The sequence below is a fragment of the Tetrahymena thermophila genome (assembly GCF_000189635.1).
Source record: "Tetrahymena thermophila SB210 genomic scaffold scf_8254551, whole genome shotgun sequence".
Taxonomy (NCBI): Eukaryota; Ciliophora; class Oligohymenophorea; order Hymenostomatida; family Tetrahymenidae; genus Tetrahymena; species Tetrahymena thermophila.
In genome coordinates this window covers 78659-99957 of record NW_002476322.1, presented here as the reverse complement: position 1 = coordinate 99957, position 21299 = coordinate 78659, and the positions used below count along the sequence as shown (strand labels likewise).

The 21299-nt window shown below is 25.3% G+C and overlaps 3 protein-coding genes across 3 annotated transcripts; all 3 read left to right on the top strand. All coding sequences in view use genetic code 6, as the record gives it.

Annotated features, from left to right (window-relative positions):
• Window positions 1-137: 137 nt before the first annotated feature.
• TTHERM_00304320 (zinc finger lsd1 subclass family protein) lies at window positions 138-8722 on the top strand (the record flags this gene model as incomplete). The annotated part of the gene is made up of 24 exons (XM_001021008.3): window positions 138-150; window positions 258-802; window positions 859-1162; window positions 1222-1411; window positions 1464-1767; window positions 2099-2276; window positions 2335-2478; window positions 2533-2628; window positions 2678-2918; window positions 2976-3254; window positions 3319-3395; window positions 3452-3621; window positions 3708-4507; window positions 4677-4747; window positions 4806-4975; window positions 5072-5642; window positions 5742-6125; window positions 6180-6310; window positions 6380-6610; window positions 6660-6820; window positions 6884-7929; window positions 7984-8111; window positions 8162-8284; window positions 8342-8722. The coding sequence occupies 24 exons, from the start codon at window positions 138-140 to the stop codon at window positions 8720-8722; spliced, it is 6738 nt and encodes a 2245-aa protein (XP_001021008.2).
• A 954-nt stretch (window positions 8723-9676) lies between these two features.
• Window positions 9677-18107, top strand: TTHERM_000304319 (zinc finger lsd1 subclass family protein; the record flags this gene model as incomplete). Its single annotated transcript, XM_012798852.1, has 24 exons — window positions 9677-9815; window positions 9865-10415; window positions 10473-10776; window positions 10829-11018; window positions 11078-11381; window positions 11453-11630; window positions 11688-11831; window positions 11890-11985; window positions 12037-12277; window positions 12336-12614; window positions 12669-12745; window positions 12799-12968; window positions 13055-13854; window positions 14085-14155; window positions 14216-14385; window positions 14484-15054; window positions 15135-15518; window positions 15575-15705; window positions 15762-15992; window positions 16043-16203; window positions 16267-17306; window positions 17365-17489; window positions 17548-17670; window positions 17727-18107. 24 exons carry the CDS (start codon window positions 9677-9679, stop codon window positions 18105-18107), a joined length of 6861 nt encoding a protein of 2286 aa, XP_012654306.1.
• Window positions 18108-18401: 294 nt separating this feature from the next.
• On the top strand, window positions 18402-20168 carry TTHERM_00304310 (hypothetical protein; the record flags this gene model as incomplete). The annotated part of the gene is made up of 1 exon (XM_001021007.1): window positions 18402-20168. The coding sequence occupies one exon, from the start codon at window positions 18402-18404 to the stop codon at window positions 20166-20168; it is 1767 nt and encodes a 588-aa protein (XP_001021007.1).
• Between the last annotated feature and the right edge of the window lie 1131 nt (window positions 20169-21299).

Sequence of the window (21299 nt, the reverse complement as noted above, 5' to 3'; positions counted from 1 at the left end):
TTGTGTTTTATTGCATTTCTTTACACTGTGATTATTTAATCACCCTTATTAATATTTTGACAAAAAGATTACATTAAACAAATAATAATAAATTAAAAAAAACAAAACTAATAAAAAACACAAGCTTTAAATATAAAATGATCATAAAGGGTCAATTTAAAATTTTGTATTTATTCTTAGCTCATTTATTAAAAATTCTACTCCCAAGTAAAATTAGCTCTCATCAACTTTATCTAAATATTTTATTTTGTTAACAGAAGAGTTGCTCATTTCTGAAGAATTTTAAAAACCTTAAATTATTCCTGCGGATGTTGTTGGATGGTCAAAAAACATCATTAGAACTTGTGAGCAATAAAATATCGTTGAATACACTGGATAGGTTTTTGGTGTCTTTTCATAAGATATCACTAAAAACTTTAAAACCTATTAAGAATTACCACCTCACTGGAGCGCATTAGTTAGATTAGATTTGATGCTATATGGAAGTGTAGATCAAAAAGAAGGAGATTATGCTGCAATTATTATTGACTCATATCCTTAGGATAGTTATACAAAAAATGATAAAGATGGCTATAAAATTTGCTCTGATTCTAGAGGTTTTTTTAATTAGCTTTTCAACGATGCAATCTACCCATATCAAAAGAATGTTACTCATACTAATAGCTCATTAACAATCTAAATAGAATCTAAATTTACTGGAGATAATTCCCCAAAGGACTATGAAGGTTATGCTTTTAAACATGTTTCTGTTTATATTGATACTTGTTATGATAGTTGCTAAAGCTGTAATGGTCCTTCTGCTGTAAATAAAACTCATATCTATCTATAAAAAAGTTGAATTTTTAAAATAAAAAATAGAATTAATGCACAGTTTGTATAGATAAAGCAGTTTAAGTAAATGGTATTTGTACTTGTACAGGTTAATTATTTGCATACAAATTTGAATGTATTTCAGATTGTCCTTATGGTTTTGCAGGAAATCCTGTTACAAAAATATGCGAATAATCTAAATGCTTAAAAAATTGTGGAAATTGTGTAAATTAAGAATGCATACAATGCAATTATCCAAATAAATTAATTAATGGAGAATGCGTTTCTTAATGCCCTTCTTACTCTATAGACAAAGGTACATACTGCGAAGATAAATTATCAGGGTTAAACTGTATGTTTTATTTTTTTAAATTTAATTCATTATTTTAATTTAAAACTGATTAATTAAAGATGGAGGATATGTTTTTAAAGGAGTTTACTCATCTAATTTTGGTGATAGTGAAATACAAGGTTAAGGTTTAAAACTTCTTAATTTTAAAAATGGTGGAGCAACTTTTAGTAGCTGTTCAGGAGAAAGATATATTGGTGGATGGAATATTGCAGGCTCAGGCTCTGAAATTAGAAGAGAGCTAAATAATTTGTAATAAAAAATGTATTTTTTTTTACCAGTTAATTTTTTATTTTAATAAAAGCAAACCTCATTCATCAATAAGAATAGGCTTTAAATATATAATGATAGATAATTGGGGTAAAAATGAAAACCTTTAAGTTGTTTTAGATAACAAAAACATTATATCTAATATTAATAAAGAATCAGCTACCTCATAAGGTAATATTTGTGGTAATACTTATCCTGAAGCTATAGGTGTATATGATTATAATAGTACTCATATAAGCTCTTCTCTTATTATTTCAATAAAAACCAACTTAAATTCTGAAAAATCTCCTTTCGAAGCATCTTTTGGAATTAGAGAACTATTTATTTTAGTCAATTATGTAAATTATTTTTTATTTATTTATTTATTTATTATTTTTAAATTGTAAACAACAAACTTTAAAATTTAAATAATAAAATCTGAATGAATATAATTTTGAATGATTTATATTTCATAAGATAAAATCTTTTTAAAAATTAATCAAAATCTTAGAATAAGATAGTTAAAAAATATATATACTATATTTAATGCAATATTTACATTCAAATTTGGAAAATTCTATAAAAAATTTAAGATAAAAATTATTTTAATATTATTTATTTTTTGGTTTTAACGGTTTTAATTTAGAGGAAATTTAGTATATAAAATTAATTTAACTAATTCAATCAAAGTGCTCAGATAATTGCCTAGAATGCAACTAAAAAGGATGTACCAAATGCTCTCAAGGAACTTATCTCTACGAATATAATTGTTAAACTTCTTGTCCTACTGATCTTGGATTTTGGGCTAATTTTAAAACAAATACTTGTGATATTTGCTAAGATAATTGTTTAACATGTGATTTATCAGGTATTTTTTACTTTAATTTAGTATATAAGTTTTTTTGATTTTTAATTCCTTATTTTAGCAACATTATGCTTAAAATGCAAACCTGGAACTTATTTATATAACAAATCATGCTCAAAAACATGTCCAAATGGATACGCTCCAAACTAGGCTACATTAACATGTGATAAATGCCATTAAAACTGCAAAACTTGCAAATCTCCTAGTAAATTAATCAAATTGTCTATTTATAGTATTTAGATTTAAAAATAATAAATAGATGATGATACATAATGCGATTCATGCTAAGGCTAAAGATTTTTAAGTGGCACTTAATGTTTAGAATTATGCCCAGATGGGCTATATGGAGAATATAGTAAAATTTATTAGAAATTAATATTAATCTTAAATTATTGTTAAAAAAGATGGAAATTATTGTGCTCCTTGCAATGTTAACTGCTTAACTTGTAAAGGAAAAACAAATGCAGACTGTTTGTCTTGTAAGAAAAATGCATTGTACTAACCTGATGATAATACTTGTGGAGATAAGTGCAAGACAAATTAATACATTAATGGTAATAATTGCACTCCGTGTGATTAAACTTGTAAAACATGCAGCGGAGGAACTCCAAATGATTGTAAAGATTGTAGCTCAGTCAGTAATAGGTGAATATTTTACATAAATATTTGTTAGATTTTAATAAATTTTGGATATAAAAATAGATATTTTTTTGCTAATCAATGCCTTTCTTTATGTCCAGATCAATATTACCCAGATAAAGATTCATAAAAATGCAAAAAATGTGATTCTACTTGCTTCAACTGCACTGGCCCAGGCTAAAATCAATGCACTTAATGCAGTGGAGATTTATACTTAAATGCTGGAAATAAGTGTCTGAATAGTTGTCCAAACGGTTAATTCAAAAATTCAACAAATAATAAATGCGAATCATGTGATTCTAATTGTGTTACTTGCAGCACAGCTAAGAATATTTGCACTTCGTAATTAATTAATTAAATAAAATATTTTTTTAATCAATTATATATTTTTATCTATACATCTTAGATGCAAAACTAATTAATTTTTAGACACAGATGGAATTTGTAAAAGTAGCTGCCCTGAAGGAAAATGGACAAATTAAGGTAACTTGAAATACAAAAAATCTTACTTACTTTTATACATATTTTTTTATAAAAAGCAAAATAAATATGTGAATTATGTGATCCTAATTGTAAAACTTGTGATGCTGCTAGTAAGAGTAATTGTACATCTTGTAGTTCTCCTTTGTTTCTAGATAAAAATAGCAAAAAATGTGTTGATCCTTGCCCTTCTAAATATTTTGGAAATAAATCAAGCTTATCATGTGATGTAAAATTGATCTTGAATAATATAATATTTTATTTTTAAAAAGTAAAGTGAACTTTCATTATTAAAATTTTTTTTTTATGATTAAGAAATGTGAAAACACTTGCTAAGAATGTACTGGAGAAAATAGTAATTAATGCACTAAATGTAGTGGTAACCTATTCTTAGATAATAATAAATGTGTTACTAATTGCTAGCCAGGAAAGTTTTCAAATTAAATTACGAATAATTGTGATATGTGTGATTAAACTTTGTGCAAAGAATGTATTGATTCTAGTACGAATTGTACGAAATGTGATATTAACTTATATCTTAGTAATAACACTTGTTTAGTCACTTGTCCTAAAGGATATTATGCAAATTCATCAAATGGTAAATGTGATCCTTGTAATACCAGTTGCGAAACATGCTTTGGTCCAAATGATAATTAATGCACAAATTGTAGTGGAGATTTATTTTTTGATCCTGTTTCATAATAATGTGTGGGAATTTGCTAATAAAAATACTATGCAAACAAAGACAATAATTAATGTATGGATTGTCACAAATCATGCTTAGAATGTTCAGGTTCACTAAAGAATTAGTGCACAAGCTGTCCAGATAAATTTATTTTATTCAAAAATGAATGTATCTCTAATTGTCCTGACTAATATTTTAAAGATCCAAACGCTTATAATTGCATTAAATGCGATCCAAGCTGCTATAACTGTAGTGATAGTAGCCCAAACTCTTGTAATGCTTGTAAAGGAAATCTATTTTTGACACCTTCAAATTAATGCTTAGAAGATTGTCCAGATGGAACTTATAAGGATGAGCAAGAAAATATTTGTAAAAAATGTGATTCAAGCTGCTTAACTTGTTCTGGACCTGATAAAAATAACTGTACAAAGTAAAAACGCAATAATTTTATGAAATTAAAATAATTTTAAAAACTTTTTTAATTATAAAAAATTTTAAAGATAAATTAACTCAGTATTTTTTAAAGCTACGAGCAAAATAAATATACCATATAAAATATAAATCCCAATTAAAATTTTAATAATTTATTTGAAAAAAAGGTGTCCAAAAGATACATACTTAGAAGATAATATATGTAAAAAAGAATGCACGAATGGATGGAAAAATGCAAGTGAGTTATATTATTTTTATAAAAAAGTTAACATTTATTTCATTTAAAAAATTAATAGGTAGTAATATTTGCGACGCTTGCAATAAATAATGCCAGAAATGTGATGGCCCTAATCAAAATAATTGTTTGGAATGCCCTACTGGGACATTTTATAATTCTTTGGATAATACGTGTGGAACAGAATGCCCCTCAAATTATTATGCGAACACTTCAAATAATAAATGCGATGTAAATATTAAAATTTAATATTTTTCACAAAAAAAAAATTAATAAAAAAAGTAATAAAATAAATTATTTTTAAAACAATTATTAATTTAATAATAGAAATGTGATAAAACCTGTAAAAACTGTACTGATAATGGATCAGATAAATGCTCAGAATGTGAAGATATTCTATTTTTGAAAGATGGTAAATATTGCTCACCTGATTGTAATGATAATGAATATGGTAACATTTTAAATAATAAATGTGAACTTTGTGACAAAAAATGCAAAACTTGCAAAGATAAAGCTGATTAATGCACTGCATGTAATTCTGGTACTTTCTTAATTGATGGTAAATGCTAGTTAGATTGTCCAGACTCTACATTTAAAAACGATAAGCTCAATATTTGTGATAAATGCAATAATTTATGTCTTACTTGCTCTGGTTCATCTATTTTTGACTGTAATTCTTGTAAAGAAGGTACTTATTTAGATAAAAGTAAAAATACTTGCGTTTCTTAATGCCCGAGTAAATACTTTGGAGATTCTTCATCAAATACATGTTTAGAATGTATTGAAAATTGTGATGTGTGCTCTGATCATAAAACATGCTCAAAGTGTTTAAGTGGATTCTTCCTTTTTTATGGATAATGCTTAGACTAATGTCCAACTAAATATTTTAGTGATTAAAGTAATTTAATTATTTTGAATAATATTTGATATTTTCTATTAAATTTCTTAAATATTTAAACAAAATAAAAACTTTTAACTAAAATATTTTAAAAAATAGAAACTTAATAATGTATTTCTTGTTCTTAGAATTGCTAAACTTGTTTTGATTCTACAATCAATGGATGCTTGACATGTATATCTGGAACATTTAAAAACTCTGATAATAATAGCTGCTTATATGAGACTGAATGTCCATCAGGTAAATATCCAGATTTAAATACTCAAAAATGTGAATCATGTTTCTCAACATGTACTGAATGTACTGGAAAGGATGAAAATCAATGTAGATAATGCATTCAAGATAGATTGTTTTATAAAGGTGAGTGCTTAAAAGAATGTCCTAGCAATACTTTTAAATTTGATGATATGTGTATTGATTGTCATTCATCATGCTCTACATGCTATGGTAGCTCTTAATAAAAATGCTTAACATGCTCTTCAGGTTTTTATTTTTTTAAATGATAATTAATAAAACTTACTATTAACAAAATCATAGGACTTCTATAAGAAGGTAGTTGTGTTGACCATTGCTTATAAAATTACTATCCAGCTATTAAAAATGGACAACAAATGTGTCTTATGTGTAATGAATAATGCTCTAAATGTAATGGTCCTGATTCAAATAATGTGATATATCTTTAACTTTTTAACATTTATTTATATGTTTTTGATTTAAATAATATATGAAATTATTAGTGTACTGAATGTTCTTCTAATTTGTTCATGTACTAAAATAAATGCGTAGAAAACTGCCCTGTTTTTCACATTTATGATGATAAAAGAGAGTGTTAATTGTGTACAAAATCAATAAAAAACAACAAATGTGTAGATGAGTGTGGTTAAAATGATTATTTAGATAAAAAGACATTAATATGTTAACCGTGTGCAACAGAGTGTCAAACGTGTTATGGCCCTACTACAAACGAAGTAAAATGTTACATTTAATCTAAATATATTTAAACATGTTTCATAAAAGTGTAAATTATGCTCAGCTGGGTACTTTTTAGATGTTTAAAAAAACCAGTGCACATAAAATTGCCCAGAAAAATATTTTCCTAACAAATAAAAGAATCTATGCGAAAAATGTGATTCAAAATGTGATACATGCAGCAACTAAGGAGATTCAAATTGTTTGAGGTGATAAATAAATAAATATGAATAAAATAAATTAATTTTATAAATATTTTGAATATGAAATAGCTGCAATAACCCTTTGGTGCTATTTGAAGGAAAATGTTTAAAAGATGCTCCTAATGGATATTATAAAGACAGAGAAGAATTTAAAAAATGCAAAGAAGATTGTAAGACTTGTGATGGACCTAGTTCTAGTCATTGTTTATCATGCCCAGAACACTTCTTTATTTTAGAGAAAAAATGTTACAAACAGTGTCCTCCAACATACTTCAATAATGAGAGCTTAATGCAATGTACAAAATGTAGAGGCGTGTGTAAGGAATGCTAAAGTTAAGATTATTGCTTAAGTTGTCACAGTAATTAGTATGCTCATCAAGGAACTTGTGTAGCTAGTTGTGACCCTATACTCACATTTCAAGATGAAAATTAAAAATAATGTGTCTTATGCCATTCAAGCTGCAATACTAACGGATGTTTAGGACCTGAATAAGGGGACTGTATTAATGTAGGAGAAAGTGGATTTGATTTATTGATTGTAAAAATTTTAACACTTAAAACAGTTCTTTGGATAGTTAGCTCGATAGTTGGAATAATTTTAGACTATAAAAATTCAAAATCTATTGGTAAATTTGGATAAGTTAGACCAAGCAAAAAATAGTTAAGTATTCATGTTAGTGATTAGCAAGTAAGGGATATAATTAGAAGAGAGAAAAAAGATATAAATTTTTAAGGTACATAATTGAATGTAAATGAATCTTCTAACAGGAAAAAAAGAACTTTGAAAGTTCGTACTTCTATGATTTCAATGCTTCCTAGCGCGCTTGAACAAACAGATATTAAATAGAGTGCTTGCGGGGAATATTTAGAAGCTGAATCTCCTTCGAAAAAAAGTATCACAAACTACTCTTCTGCAAATATACAGAGTTAACTCTAAATGCTACCCTATTAGCAATCATCTAACGATATAAATATTTCACCAACTTGTAGAACACTAGATAAAAATGGTATCAGTAATGAAAATAATATTACAGATTTTAAAATTACTCCTAGACCAATCATTAAATAACCTACTTTACCCAAAATTAGTGATGCTATTCCTACTTTCTAAAATAGTAATAAATTTATTTAAAGAAAAAAAAATATATTAAATTTACTCTTTAATAAAGTGGAAGAATAAATTAGCTCAGATAAAAAGTGTGAGAATGAGTCATCGAAAGATATTGATTAGGTATCTTAGGGTAATGAGAAAAATACAAATATTTTTAGCTACCCAAGAAAACTTTATTACACTTTAGTAATTTTTTTTTAAATAAGCTAAAATATAATATTAATTTTATTAAATAGATTGGTAATGAAATCATCTCTCTTATAGCCTTATATGACCCATAAAGAAGTAGACTATTCAGATCTTCAATGATATATCTGAAATACTTGGTTCTTTTCTTTATGACTTATGTTTCTTCAAAAGTAGGCTTATTTATTTTACATATTAATTAACTTAAAAATCAAAATATTAACATATAGACAAATTATGGTGTAGCATTTGCTGGATTATTAACTGCTATTGCTTTTAAAGGAATAACTTAACATATTTTATCATAAATTGGATTGTGCCTTAGAAAAGCAGGGCTTCTTTCATTAGTTTTTGTTATGATAATTACAGGAACTGACATTGGTTTCTGGTTTGTACCTAAAGTATAAAAAATGAGCAAAAATTTTGACTTATAGTGGTCTTTTACTTATATTCTTCTATTTACCTCTGACTTTCTAATAGTATAATCTCTGATTTCTTTTGCCAGTTATATTGTTACTGTTAGATCTAATTTCGTGGATAACTCCAGGCTTAAAAATGTTTTGTTAAATTTTTTGTTTTAATAGCCTACTTTGCTGTAAAATAAAAATTGAAAATATAATTGATATTTTTATTTAGAAATTGAAGAGTGAGTTGTTAGCTACATACAACGAAATAAAAAAATAGATAAATGAAAATTGTAACCTGAGTAATTTAAATATCGAAGAAATTTTAATCATTATAATATGTTTTTCAAGATAACATCAAAAAAAATTTTTTTGTTATTTTTTTACTTTATTTTCTGTTTTAATTTAAAATATATATTTTTGTAAAAAATAATTATAAATTCATAAATATATAAAATAAGCACTAGTTTTTATTTTAAGTTAAAGTAAAAAATATAGAAATTTTGAATAAAAAATAAAATAAGTTATAGAAAATAGATTTTTTTTTTTTTAAAACAATAAAAAATTTTAAATTCTTATAAATTAAAAAATTAAATAATATTTTGAATCATTTAATTACAATATAAAGTAAATATTTTTACTATTATTTGCTTTTTTATTTTAAATAACCTTTCTTTTATAAAATTCAATTAGAAAAACAAACAATATCCTAAAATAAATTATTTTTGATAAATTGATAATGACTTTAATTATGCCTAAAGAATTTTATTACACTTAAATTAAGAAAATTTTTTATCCTTATCAATATTTTATTCAAATGAATAATTGAAAAATAGTAAATCTTCTAAAGAAATTAGAAAATTTATGATAATATTCTTTCATTAAAAATATTAGTTTGTTTTATTACGAATTATTATATTTACACATAAACATTTAATTTAAAAATTCCTAGAACTTAACTACAAAATTTTTTATGCAAAGAAAATAAATTTGTTTAGTTAATGTCCGCTAAAAAAATAATTTAATTAAGATTTAACCAGTTTGATGACTTTTTTATTATCTATATAAAATTAGTGATTTTAATTTAATTATTATAGATTATATTTATATGACTGTTACTTGGTAGTTCTAGTAACTATTTTTGGTAATCAAAGATTGATTATGTGTAAAAAGCATAATCATATAAAGTATAATAAATAATAATAAAAAAAAATTAATAAACTAAATAAAATGATGACAAAATTATAATTTTACAGTATTTATTTGTTGATAGTCTATTTTTTTAAAGTCATTCTTTCAAGTAAAATATTTTTTGTAAATTCTGTCTTAGTTTTTTATTTAACATTTAGAGGAATTGCTCATTTCAGAAGAATTTTAAAAACCTTAAATTACTTCAAAAGAAGTGATTGGATGGTCTAAAAATATTATTAGAACTTGTGAGCAAAAAAATATAGTAGAATATACTGGCTAGATCTTTGGAGTTTTTTCTTAAGATGTCACCCTAAACAAAAAGACTTACAAAGATTTACCTCCTCATTGGAGCGCTTTAGTAAGATTAGATTTGATGCTGTATGGAAGTGTAGATGCTGATGAAGGAGATTATGCTGGAATTAGTATAGACGATAATACTATGGATAGATATACAAAAAATGATTAAGATGGCTATTTAATTTGTTCTAATTCTAAAGCTTTTGGTTTTTGGGGTAGACCTTTTTATGATGCTATTTATCCATATCAAAGGAATTATACTCACAATAATAAAGAGCTAACAATAAAAATTGATTCTAAATTTACTGGAACGAATACAGATACGGATTACGAAGGTTATGCTTTTAAACATGTTTCTGTTTACGTTGACACATGTTATAGTAGTTGTTAAAGTTGTTTTGGTCCTTCTTCAGTAAATATGAGATTAATTATTATCTATAAACTTAAAATTTTTTATTTTTATAAATAGAATTAATGCACAGCTTGTATACCTAAAGCAGTTGAAGTTGATGGAGTATGTACTTGCCCTGATTAGCTATTTGCATATAATTTTTAGTGTATTTAGAATTGCCCCTATGGATTTGTAGGAAATCCTATCACTAGAATATGCGAAGAGTCTAAATGTTTAAATAATTGCGGAAATTGTGAAAATTTTTCTTGTACTAAATGCAACTACCCAAATAAATTAATTAGCGGTGAGTGTCTTTCATAATGTCCTTCTTTCTCAATAGATAAAGGAACATATTGTGAAGATAAAATTATAGGATTAACTTGTAATTTTTGAAAAAAATATTTTAATTTTTTAATTAATTGTTATTTAAAAAGATGGAGGATATGTTTTTAAAGGACTTTATTCTTCTAATTTTGGAGATAGTGAAATCTAAGGTTAGGGCTTAAGACTTTTAAATTTTAAAAATGGTGGCGCAACTTTTAGCAGTTGTTCTGGAGAAAGGTTTATTGGGGGATGGAATGTTGCAGGCTCAGGTTCTGAAATTAGAAGAGAATTACCCAAATTGTATTTTTAATGAATTAATTTATTTATAAAGTTGAATTAATTTCATGTTCAAATAAAAGCAAACCTCATTGGTCGATTAGAATAGGTTTTAAATACATAATGATAGATAATTGGGATAAAAATGAATTCCTTTAGGTTGCTTTAGACAATAATAAAATTATTTCTAATATTACAAAAGACTCAGCCACAAAAGTAGGTAATATTTGTGGTAATACTAATCCTGAAGCAAAAGGAGTCTATGATTATAATACTACACATATTAGTTCTTCTCTTACTATTACTATAAAAAGCAATTTAGCTTCTTCCAAATCTCCATTTGAAGCTTCTTTTGGAATTAGAGAGCTATTTATTTTAGTTAATTACGTAATAATTATTATCAGATTTTATTGGTCATTGATGGTTATTTATTTATTATTCTTCTTATTTTAAAATAGTGTTAAGATAATTGTTTGGAATGTAATGAAAAAGGATGTACCAAATGTCCTCAAGGGACTTACCTCTACGAATATAATTGTGAAATTTCTTGTCCTACTGATCTAGGATTTTGGGCTAATGGTAAAACGAATACTTGTGACAAATGTGAAGGAAAATGTTTAACATGCGATAGCTCAGGTATTTCAAATGTATTATATACATATCTTTTAATTTAAAGTTTTTCTTATTAATTAGCAACTTCATGTTTAAAATGCAAACCAAATTCTTACTTGTATCAAAAATCTTGCTCAGAAAAATGTCCTGATGGATATGCTCCCAATGAAACAACTCTTACATGCGATAAGTGTCATTAAAACTGTAAAACATGTACAAATCCAAGTAAGTTTTATTGAATTTTTTACAAGGGAGAATAGACTAAAATAAAATTAAATATTAGATGATGATAAAAAATGTACTTCTTGTGAAGGTTCAAGATTTTTAAGTGGTAATGAATGCTTAGAATAGTGTCCAGATGGAACATATGGAGAATATAGTAAAATTAGTAATAAATTAATTATATTTAATGATTTTTCATTGAAAAAAGATGGAAATAAGTGTTAGCCTTGCAATATTAACTGTTTGACTTGCAAAGGCAAAACTAATTCAGATTGTTTGTCTTGTAATACAAATAAGTACTACTAGCCTGATGATAATACTTGTGGAGATAAATGCAAGATAACTTAGTATAAAAATGGAAACAATTGTACTCCATGTCACGAAACTTGCTACGATTGTAGTGCAGGAACTGAAAAAGATTGCAATTCTTGCAGCAAAGCCAGTAATAGGTATGTATAGTTTTTTTTAATTTTAATAAAATAAAATTTTTTTTGGTGGTAAAATTAGATTTTTATATGAAAAACAATGTCTTTCTTAGTGCCCAGATTAATATTATCCTGATAAAACTTCATAAACTTGTAAATAATGCCATTCTACTTGTTTCAACTGCAGCGGACCAAACTCAGATCAGTGTACAAAATGCAGCGGAGATTTATATTTAAATCCTGGAAATAAATGTCTTGATTCCTGTCCAGATGGCTAGTTCAAAAATTAAGCAAATAATACATGTGAAAGTTGTGATTCTAATTGTGTTGCTTGCATTAAAGCGAAAAACAATTGCACAAAGTAATAAAATAAATGATTATTGGAAAGAATTAAAACATTTTTTTTTTAAATTAGATGTAATCCTAAGATGTTTTTAGATTCTGACGGAGTTTGTAAAAATAGCTGCCCTGATGGAAAATGGACTAATAATTGTAATCGTTATCAAACAAATTATTTTTGTTTATTTTATTTTTTTGACAAATAGCGACTAGATAATGTGAATTGTGTGACCCTAATTGCAAAACATGTGACAATGTAAGCAAGAGTAATTGTAAGTCTTGTAATTCTCCTTTATTTCTTGATTTAAATAGCAAAAAATGTGTTAGCCCTTGTCCTTCAAAATTCTATGGAAATTAGTCAACTTAAACCTGTGACGTAATTAAAAACTTTAATTTAAATCATAGATTTTTCGCTAAGTTTAATATCACTTTGAAATTAAATTAAAATGAATAAATAAAAAGAAATGTGAAATTACATGTTAAGAATGCTCTGGCCCAAACAGTAACCAGTGCACTAAATGCAGCAATGATCTTTACTTAGATGACAATAAATGTGTAAAAATTTGTTCACCAGGAAAATTTTCTAATTTGAGTACTAATAATTGTGATCCATGCGACAAAATGAAATGCAAAGAATGTGATGGTTCTAGTACTAATTGCACTAAGTGTAATTCAAATTTATATCTTCATCATAATACTTGCTTAGCAATATGCCCAAAAGGATATTATGCCAATTTATCAAATGGAAAATGTGATCCTTGCAATACTAGTTGCGAAACATGTTTTGGTCCAAACCCAGATTAATGTACTAATTGTAAGGGAGAATTGCTCTTTGACCCAGTTTCAAAAAAATGTGTGGAAAAGTGTTAGCAAAAATACTACGAAGACAAGGATAATAATTAATGTGTTGAATGTGATTCATCTTGCTTAGAATGTTCTGGTTCTTTAAGCAATTAATGTACAAAATGTCCAGATAAATTGATTTTATTTAAAAACGAATGTATTTCTAGTTGTCCTGACTAATATTTCTAAGATCCAAATGCTTACAATTGCATTTAATGCGATTCAAGCTGCTTTAATTGTAAAGATAATAGTCCTAATTCATGTACTGCATGCAAGGGAAATCTCTATTTGACACCAAAAAATTAATGCTTAGAGGATTGTCCAGATGGGACTTATTAGGATACTTTAAATAATATTTGTAAAAAGTGTGATATAAGTTGTTTAACTTGTTCAGGACCAGATAGAACTAATTGCTTAAAGTAAAATTTTAATAAAAATATTGTGTAAGATTATTAATAAATTATCATCTATAGAATATTAGTAATAAAAAGTACGCAAAGTAATTAATTTACAAAGCATATTTGTTTATTAAAAATAGTTCTACAGATGAAATTATTTGTTTAAAATAATCAATCTCTATAATATTCTATAAATTTAAATAATTGATATTCATTTCAATTTCAATGTATTTTTATCAATAATTAATTAGGTGTCCTGATAGTACATACTTTGAAGAAAATTAATGTAAAAGTGAATGTAACCAAGGATGGAAAAATTCTAGTAAATTATTATTGTTTTATAAAATTATCTTCAATACTATTAATTTTATCCTTTAAAAAGCAAATAATACATGCGACGAGTGTAATATTTAATGTTCAAAATGCAATGGCCCTAATGAAAACAATTGCTTAGAATGTCCAAATGGCACATTTTTAAATCCACTTGAAAATACTTGTGTCACAAAATGCCCAACAAATTATTATCCAAGCAATTTAAACAACAAATGCCTTGTAAATATTCAAATAATTTTTTTATTTTTACTAAAAATAACTAAATTGCAAAAAAATATTTTAAAAAATTATAAAAATAACATTTTTTAAAAAAATAGAAATGCGATACCACTTGTAAAGAATGTACAGATAGTGGATCGGATAAATGCACAGAATGTGAAGGATCTTTATTTTTAAAAGATGGTAAAACCTGCTCTTCAAAATGTAACGATAATGAGTATGGAAATGAATTAAACAATAAATGCGAACTTTGTGATAAAAATTGTAAAACATGCACAGAAAAAGCTGATCAATGCACTAGTTGCAACTCAGGAACTTTCTTGACAGAGGGCAAATGCGAAAAAAACTGCCCAGATTCAACATTCAAAAATGAAAAATTAAATATTTGTGATGATTGCAATATTTAATGCCAAACTTGTTTTGGTCCATCTAATTTTGAGTGTAATTCTTGTAAAGAAGGTACATATTTGGATAAGAGTAAAAATAACTGTGTTTCAAAATGTCCAATTAAATAATTCGGAGATTCCACTTCAAACACTTGTAAAGATTGTATTGAAAATTGTGATGTATGCTCTGATGATAAAACATGCAATTAATGTTCAGGCGGATATTTCCTTCATAAAGGCTTATGTGTAAGCTAGTGCCCAACTAAGTTTTTTAACGATATCAGTAAATAGACTTTATTAAATTAAAATAAAATTAAAAATAATTTTAAGTTTAGCATAATTATTTATTTTTAATTAATTCAGGTTCTTAATAATGCACTAAATGTGCTTATACATGTTTAACTTGCTTTGATGCCACAGAATAGGGTTGCTATACTTGCATACCTGAAACATTTAAAAATACAGATAATAATAGCTGTTTATATGAAAATGAATGTCCATCAGGTAGATATCCTGATACAAATACAAAAAAATGCGAGCCTTGTTTTTCAACATGTGCAGAATGTGTTGGTAAATCAGAAAATTAATGTGTATAATGTATTTAGGATAGACTACTTTATAAAGGAGAATGCTTAAAAGAATGTCCAAGCAATACTTTTAAATTTGAAAATAAATGCATAGATTGTGATCCATCATGTTCTACCTGCTTTGGTAGTGCATCTTTCAAATGTTTAACATGTTCATCAGGTTGGTTTAAAATTCTTTTAAATAAATCATTAATAATTATACATTTTTTATTTTAGGATATCTTTAAGAAGGGAGCTGTGTTGAATAATGTGAAACAAATTATTACCCAGCTATTAAAAATGGTTAACAAGTATGCTTAAAGTGTCACGATTAATGTTCTAAATGCAATGGCCCAGATTCAAACAACGTATAAATAAAACATAAATATACTTTATAACATAAAATTAAATGTAATTTTAATAGTGCACAGAATGTGATTCATAATACTTTATGTATCAGAATTAATGTGTTGAAAATTGTCCTGTTTTTCACACTTATGATGAAAAAAGAGTGTGCTAACTATGTACGAAGTCAATTAAGAATAATAAGTGTGTAGATCAATGTGATTAAAATGAATATTTAGAAAAAAAGAATTTATTGTGCTAACCATGTGCTGTTGAGTGCTAAACTTGCAATGGACCTACAAAAAACGATGTAAAATGTTAAATTTAATTTTTTATTTGCTAAATAAATTTTAAAATTAGTGTAAATAATGTGCAGATGGTTATTTTTTAGATGCTTAAAAAAGCGAATGTACGTAGAACTGCCCTGAATCATTTTTCTCTAATAAGGAGAAGAAGATATGTGAGGCTTGTCATCCTTTATGCTAGACATGTAGCAGCTCAGGAAACACGAACTGCTTAAGGTAATCAATCTATATATATATTTAATTGATTAAATTAAAATTTAAACATTTTATCATATTTAGTTGTAATAGTCCATTGATATTATTCGAAGGTAAATGCTTAAAAGATGCCCCTGATGGGTATTATACAGATAAAGATAAATTCAAAAAATGTAATGAAGATTGCAAGACTTGTGATGGGCCTAGCTCTAATGATTGCTTGTCTTGCCTAGAGCACCACTTCATTTTAGATAAGAAATGCTACAAATAATGTCCTTCAACATATTTCAATGATGAAAGCTCTATGAAATGCACTAAATGTTCTGGTTTATGCAAAGAATGCTAGTCTACAGATTATTGTTTAAGCTGCATAGATAATCAGTATACTTATTAAGGTACTTGCTAAGTTAGTTGTGATCCTATTCTTACATTTTAAGATGAAAACTTAAAGTAATGTATTTAATGCCACTTTAGCTGCAATAAAAATGGCTGCTTAGGACCTGAATAAGGTGATTGTATAAATGTTGGTTCAAGTGGATTTGATTCACTTATTGCCAAAATACTGATTTTTAAAGCTGGACTTTGGATATTTTCTTCTATAACAGGAGCATATTTAGACTATAAAAATGGAAAATCTTTTGGAAAATTTGGATAAGTCAGATCAAGTTAAAAGTAACTAAGCATTCATGTTAGTGATAAGCAAGTACGAGATATAATCAGAAGAGAAAGAAAAGATTTAGATTTCTAAGGTACTTAATTAAATCTAAATCAATCTCCAAATAGAAGAAAAAGAACTGCTATTACTCGTGCTTCTATGATTTCAATGCTTCCTACTGCTTTTGATTAAACGAGTTTAAAGTAAAGTGGATACAAAGACATATTAGATGCTGAATCTCCTACGAAAAAGAGTACAACAAACTTGTCATATGTAAATATACAGAGTTAACTTTAAATTCTTCCTTTCTAAAATTCACAAAACGATGTCAACATTTCCCCAACATCTAGAAGCCCTTATAAAATAAGTGGGAACAAAATAAACTTTGCTGATTTCAAAATTAGAGCAAGACCTCTTAGGTAGTCTACTTTAGCAAAAATAAATGAAGATATCCCTACTTTCCAGAATGGTAAAAAAAAAATTTTAATTTTATTGTGTAAATATTAATTTAAAAATTAAATAAATAGTAGACGAATAATTGAGCTCAGATAAAAGTTAGTAACAGTCAATAAAAGATAATGATTCTGACTCTTAAACATATGAAAAAGACACAAATAAAATTAACTATCCAAAAAAGCTTTATTACACTCTAGTATTTTATTCAATTTGAAACAAAATAAGAAAATATATTTATTAATTAAAATAATTAGATTGGCAATGAAATAATTTCTATAATTACTTTATATGACCCTAAAAAGAGTAGAATATTCAGATCTGCAATGCTTTTTACAAAATATTTGATTCTTTTCTTTATGACATACATTTCATAAAGCGTAAGTTTACACTCAAACTCAATTTATTTTTAAATTATAAATATTATAATAATTAGACAAACTACGGAGTAGCAGCTCTTGGTTTATTAGCTGCAATAGCTGGTAAAGGCATATTACAAATAGTATTATCTTAATTTGGGTTATGCCTTAGAAAAGCAGGGCTTCTTTCTTTAGTTTTTGTATCAACACTTTCAGGATCAGATATTTATTTCTGGTTCATACCAAAAATATAGGCACTTAGTCATAATTTAGATATGAAGTGGTCTTTTACTTACATTCTTTTATTTACCTCAGACTTTTTAATAATATAATCACTGATATCTTTGACTAGCTATATCGTTACAATTAGATCTAAATTTGTAGATAATTCAAAACTGTCAAATAAATTACTTAATATATTCTTTAAGTAGCCTGCTTTATTGTAAAAAGCAAGTTGAAATTAAAATTTTAATTTTTAAGTATCTTATTTATTTAATATTTTATATTCATATTTTATTTGAGAGAAAAATGTTTTAACTTAAGATGATATTTAAAAATCATCAGAAATTTTAATATTCTATTTGGTTTTATATAAGATATTAATAATATCAAATCCAATTTTTAATAAATTATAAACTAAGAAAATTAAAATCACTTTGTTATAATTCAAAAAAATTAAAATTTTGCCGCAAAAACATCTTATAATTAAAAAAGAGTAATAACAGAAATATTTATTTAAAGTAATCATAAAAATGGCATAAAATTACTAAGAATTGAAATTTCCTGTTAAGGAATGTTGTATAGGATATAGCTAATATCCATAAACAGTTGAGGAGTTTTATAAAGATAAGCTAAATCAAAATATTGCTTTAAATATTGAGTAGCTAACTTGCAATTGTGGTTTATAGTGTTGGTAGAATTTATTCACATTCTTTTCTACAAGAAAATATATAGCTCTTAAAAAACTTAGTATAACTTGGGGTCCTTTAGTTACTCTAAAGAAATCTGTTTTTGAGCAAATAGTAATTGGAGTCAGCAGCTTAAGCTGCCTAGAAAAATTAAAAATCAATATTTACTTTAAAAATAACTTTATCGATGTAATAGCTGTTTGGATATAGTAAATGATAGAGAAAATCAATAATAAAACAAAAAAATTTTCAATTAAAATTTTTTAAATTCAAGAGTAAGAAATATCAGATGATGCAAGGATAGCTAAGGTGTTGAGAGGAGTTATGAATAGGAATAATATTGAGAGTTTTTCTTTTGGATACTTTTTTTACAAAGACAACTACAACTATGATATATTTTTAATAAAATAATCAAATTGCTAATCTTTAAAAGAGCAGACTCTTAATGGATTATCATAAATTTTAAATACGGATTGTATAAGAAAGATGAAAATTTAAGTTAATTAATAGAGTTAGCTAATTTAAAACTAAAACGAGCTTTTAAAATTTTGCTAAGCTATTTAAAATAGCAAAATGGTTGATTTTTCAATATAGTTTGACTAAGAAATTTACACAAACAAGACTCTATACAATAAAATAGAATCAGCATGGCTAAATAATTAAAATTTAAGAAAGCTATCTGTAAGTTTCAATTAAAAATAATCAAGTTTTAATTATAGGAATAGCTAAACTAATACCAATATTAGGATAACAAAATTTAATAAAAATTGGTAAGTTTTAAAGCTTAGTAAATGTGACATTGATTTCTCTTAGCTGCCTATAGGCTTAAAGACTCTCTATTTATGTGATCCATCAATAAATTTCTACTAAGATTTGGAAATAAGCCTTGTTGGCAAAGTTCACTAATTACAAAATTTTTACATGGATTCAACTAAACCAATACTACTATCTAAATTCCCTTCTGTTATAGAGTCATTCTTTCAAAATTTGGAGGTTTTATAGATAAAAAATATTTTAAACAATAAAAGGATGCTAAACTACCTGTAAGCAAACACTAACCTTCACACTTTGAAATTAATTTCATTTAATCCTAATTTACTCAATTAAGAAATTTAGAATACATCGTTTACAGAGCTTATTCAAACTGTAATAAAATGCCCTCACCTAAAAAACCTCTATTTAAATATTCCAAGTGCTAATTTTATTCTGTAGCCTGATTAATTTACTTTTGGAAAATACCTTGAATCATTTTATATATCAATATTTGATGCTCAATACAGTATAATTTTAAAGCTATAACCAATATTAGATGCATTAAATTATAATAGTAATTTATTAAAGTTAGTGATTGATATTAAATTTTTTGGCTACATTGTATTCGCTTAGTAAAATTATTAAATGCTCAAAGTCGATTTAAGCCAAAATGAAACATTAACAGAATTTGAAATTTATTCAACAAAAAAAATAAAATTACCTGATAACATTCTTGTATTTGAAGAAAAAACTAAGTAAAGATATTGTTCTATGATGCAATTATGTGCTTTTAATAATTAAATATCACCTTTTTTATCTTATAATCCTTAGCTATCGTTTTGGGATTTATACCTATGAAAATTATTTTTAAAATATTTAAGTTTTTATGAATAAAACAAACCAAGAAAAAATGAATTCTGTTTTTAATAAAATTGTAAAAAATAAATAAATATACACTAATTTTAAAAATTAACTTCATATATATAAATAAGTAAGTATTGAACTACTTTTATAATAATTTTATATTATTGAATAAATTTTAAAACTAGAAACATAAAAATACATAAGGGAATAAATTTAGGTGAGAAAGCTTTGATTTATGAGAACCTGTAATATATTGATTAGAGTTCTGATCGATTCAAATATTTTGGAGTTAGTTAGTTGACTCTTAATATTTAAATAAATTTTTTTACATTCCAGTCAACTTTATATAGAGTATACTTACAATTTAAGTTAAGTAAGTAAAATATTAGAAGAACCTTCAAGGAAAATTCATTTCTTATTATTTTAAATTTTTCAAAATTAATTTAGTCATATTTGTTAATTTACTTATCTGATCAGTTATACATGAAATTTTCTAAAATTAAATTTTTTATTAAAGATATCTAAACTGAGGATAAATCAAAGAAATGTATATCAGTAAGAGAGCTTTTTAAGCTCAATATGATTATATATTAAAATTCAAATTTTAAGTTATTAAATCACTTTAAAAAAGTAGATTATCTCATTAATAATAAATATTGAAATTAAATTATGACTATCATTAAAAAAAATCTTGATTGGCTATATGTATTATTTCCGTAAATTATAATTCTGTTGTTCGGTATTGGCTGAGTAAAATAATTTAAAAGAGAATACAATTAACTTTTAATTAATAAACATAAAAATATTATTTTAAAAACTAAATAACAAAGAAATTAGATAGGCAATCACAAATACAAAAACATAATCAAAAATTAATCTTTTTTCATTCCTATGTAAAGGAAATATATGATCTCATTAACATTTATAAATTTGGTACATTTCTTATCGATAAAAATTCCTGATTTAACAAAATAAAAAATTCTATTTAGAAAAAATTAGGAAAGATAAAAACTGAAAGTAAAAAAACAAATGAAAGTAAATATTTTGAGCTTTTTTCAATTATGCTCTATAATTACTCTTGTTATATGTTATGTTGATGAAATATAATACCAAAAATTAAATGCC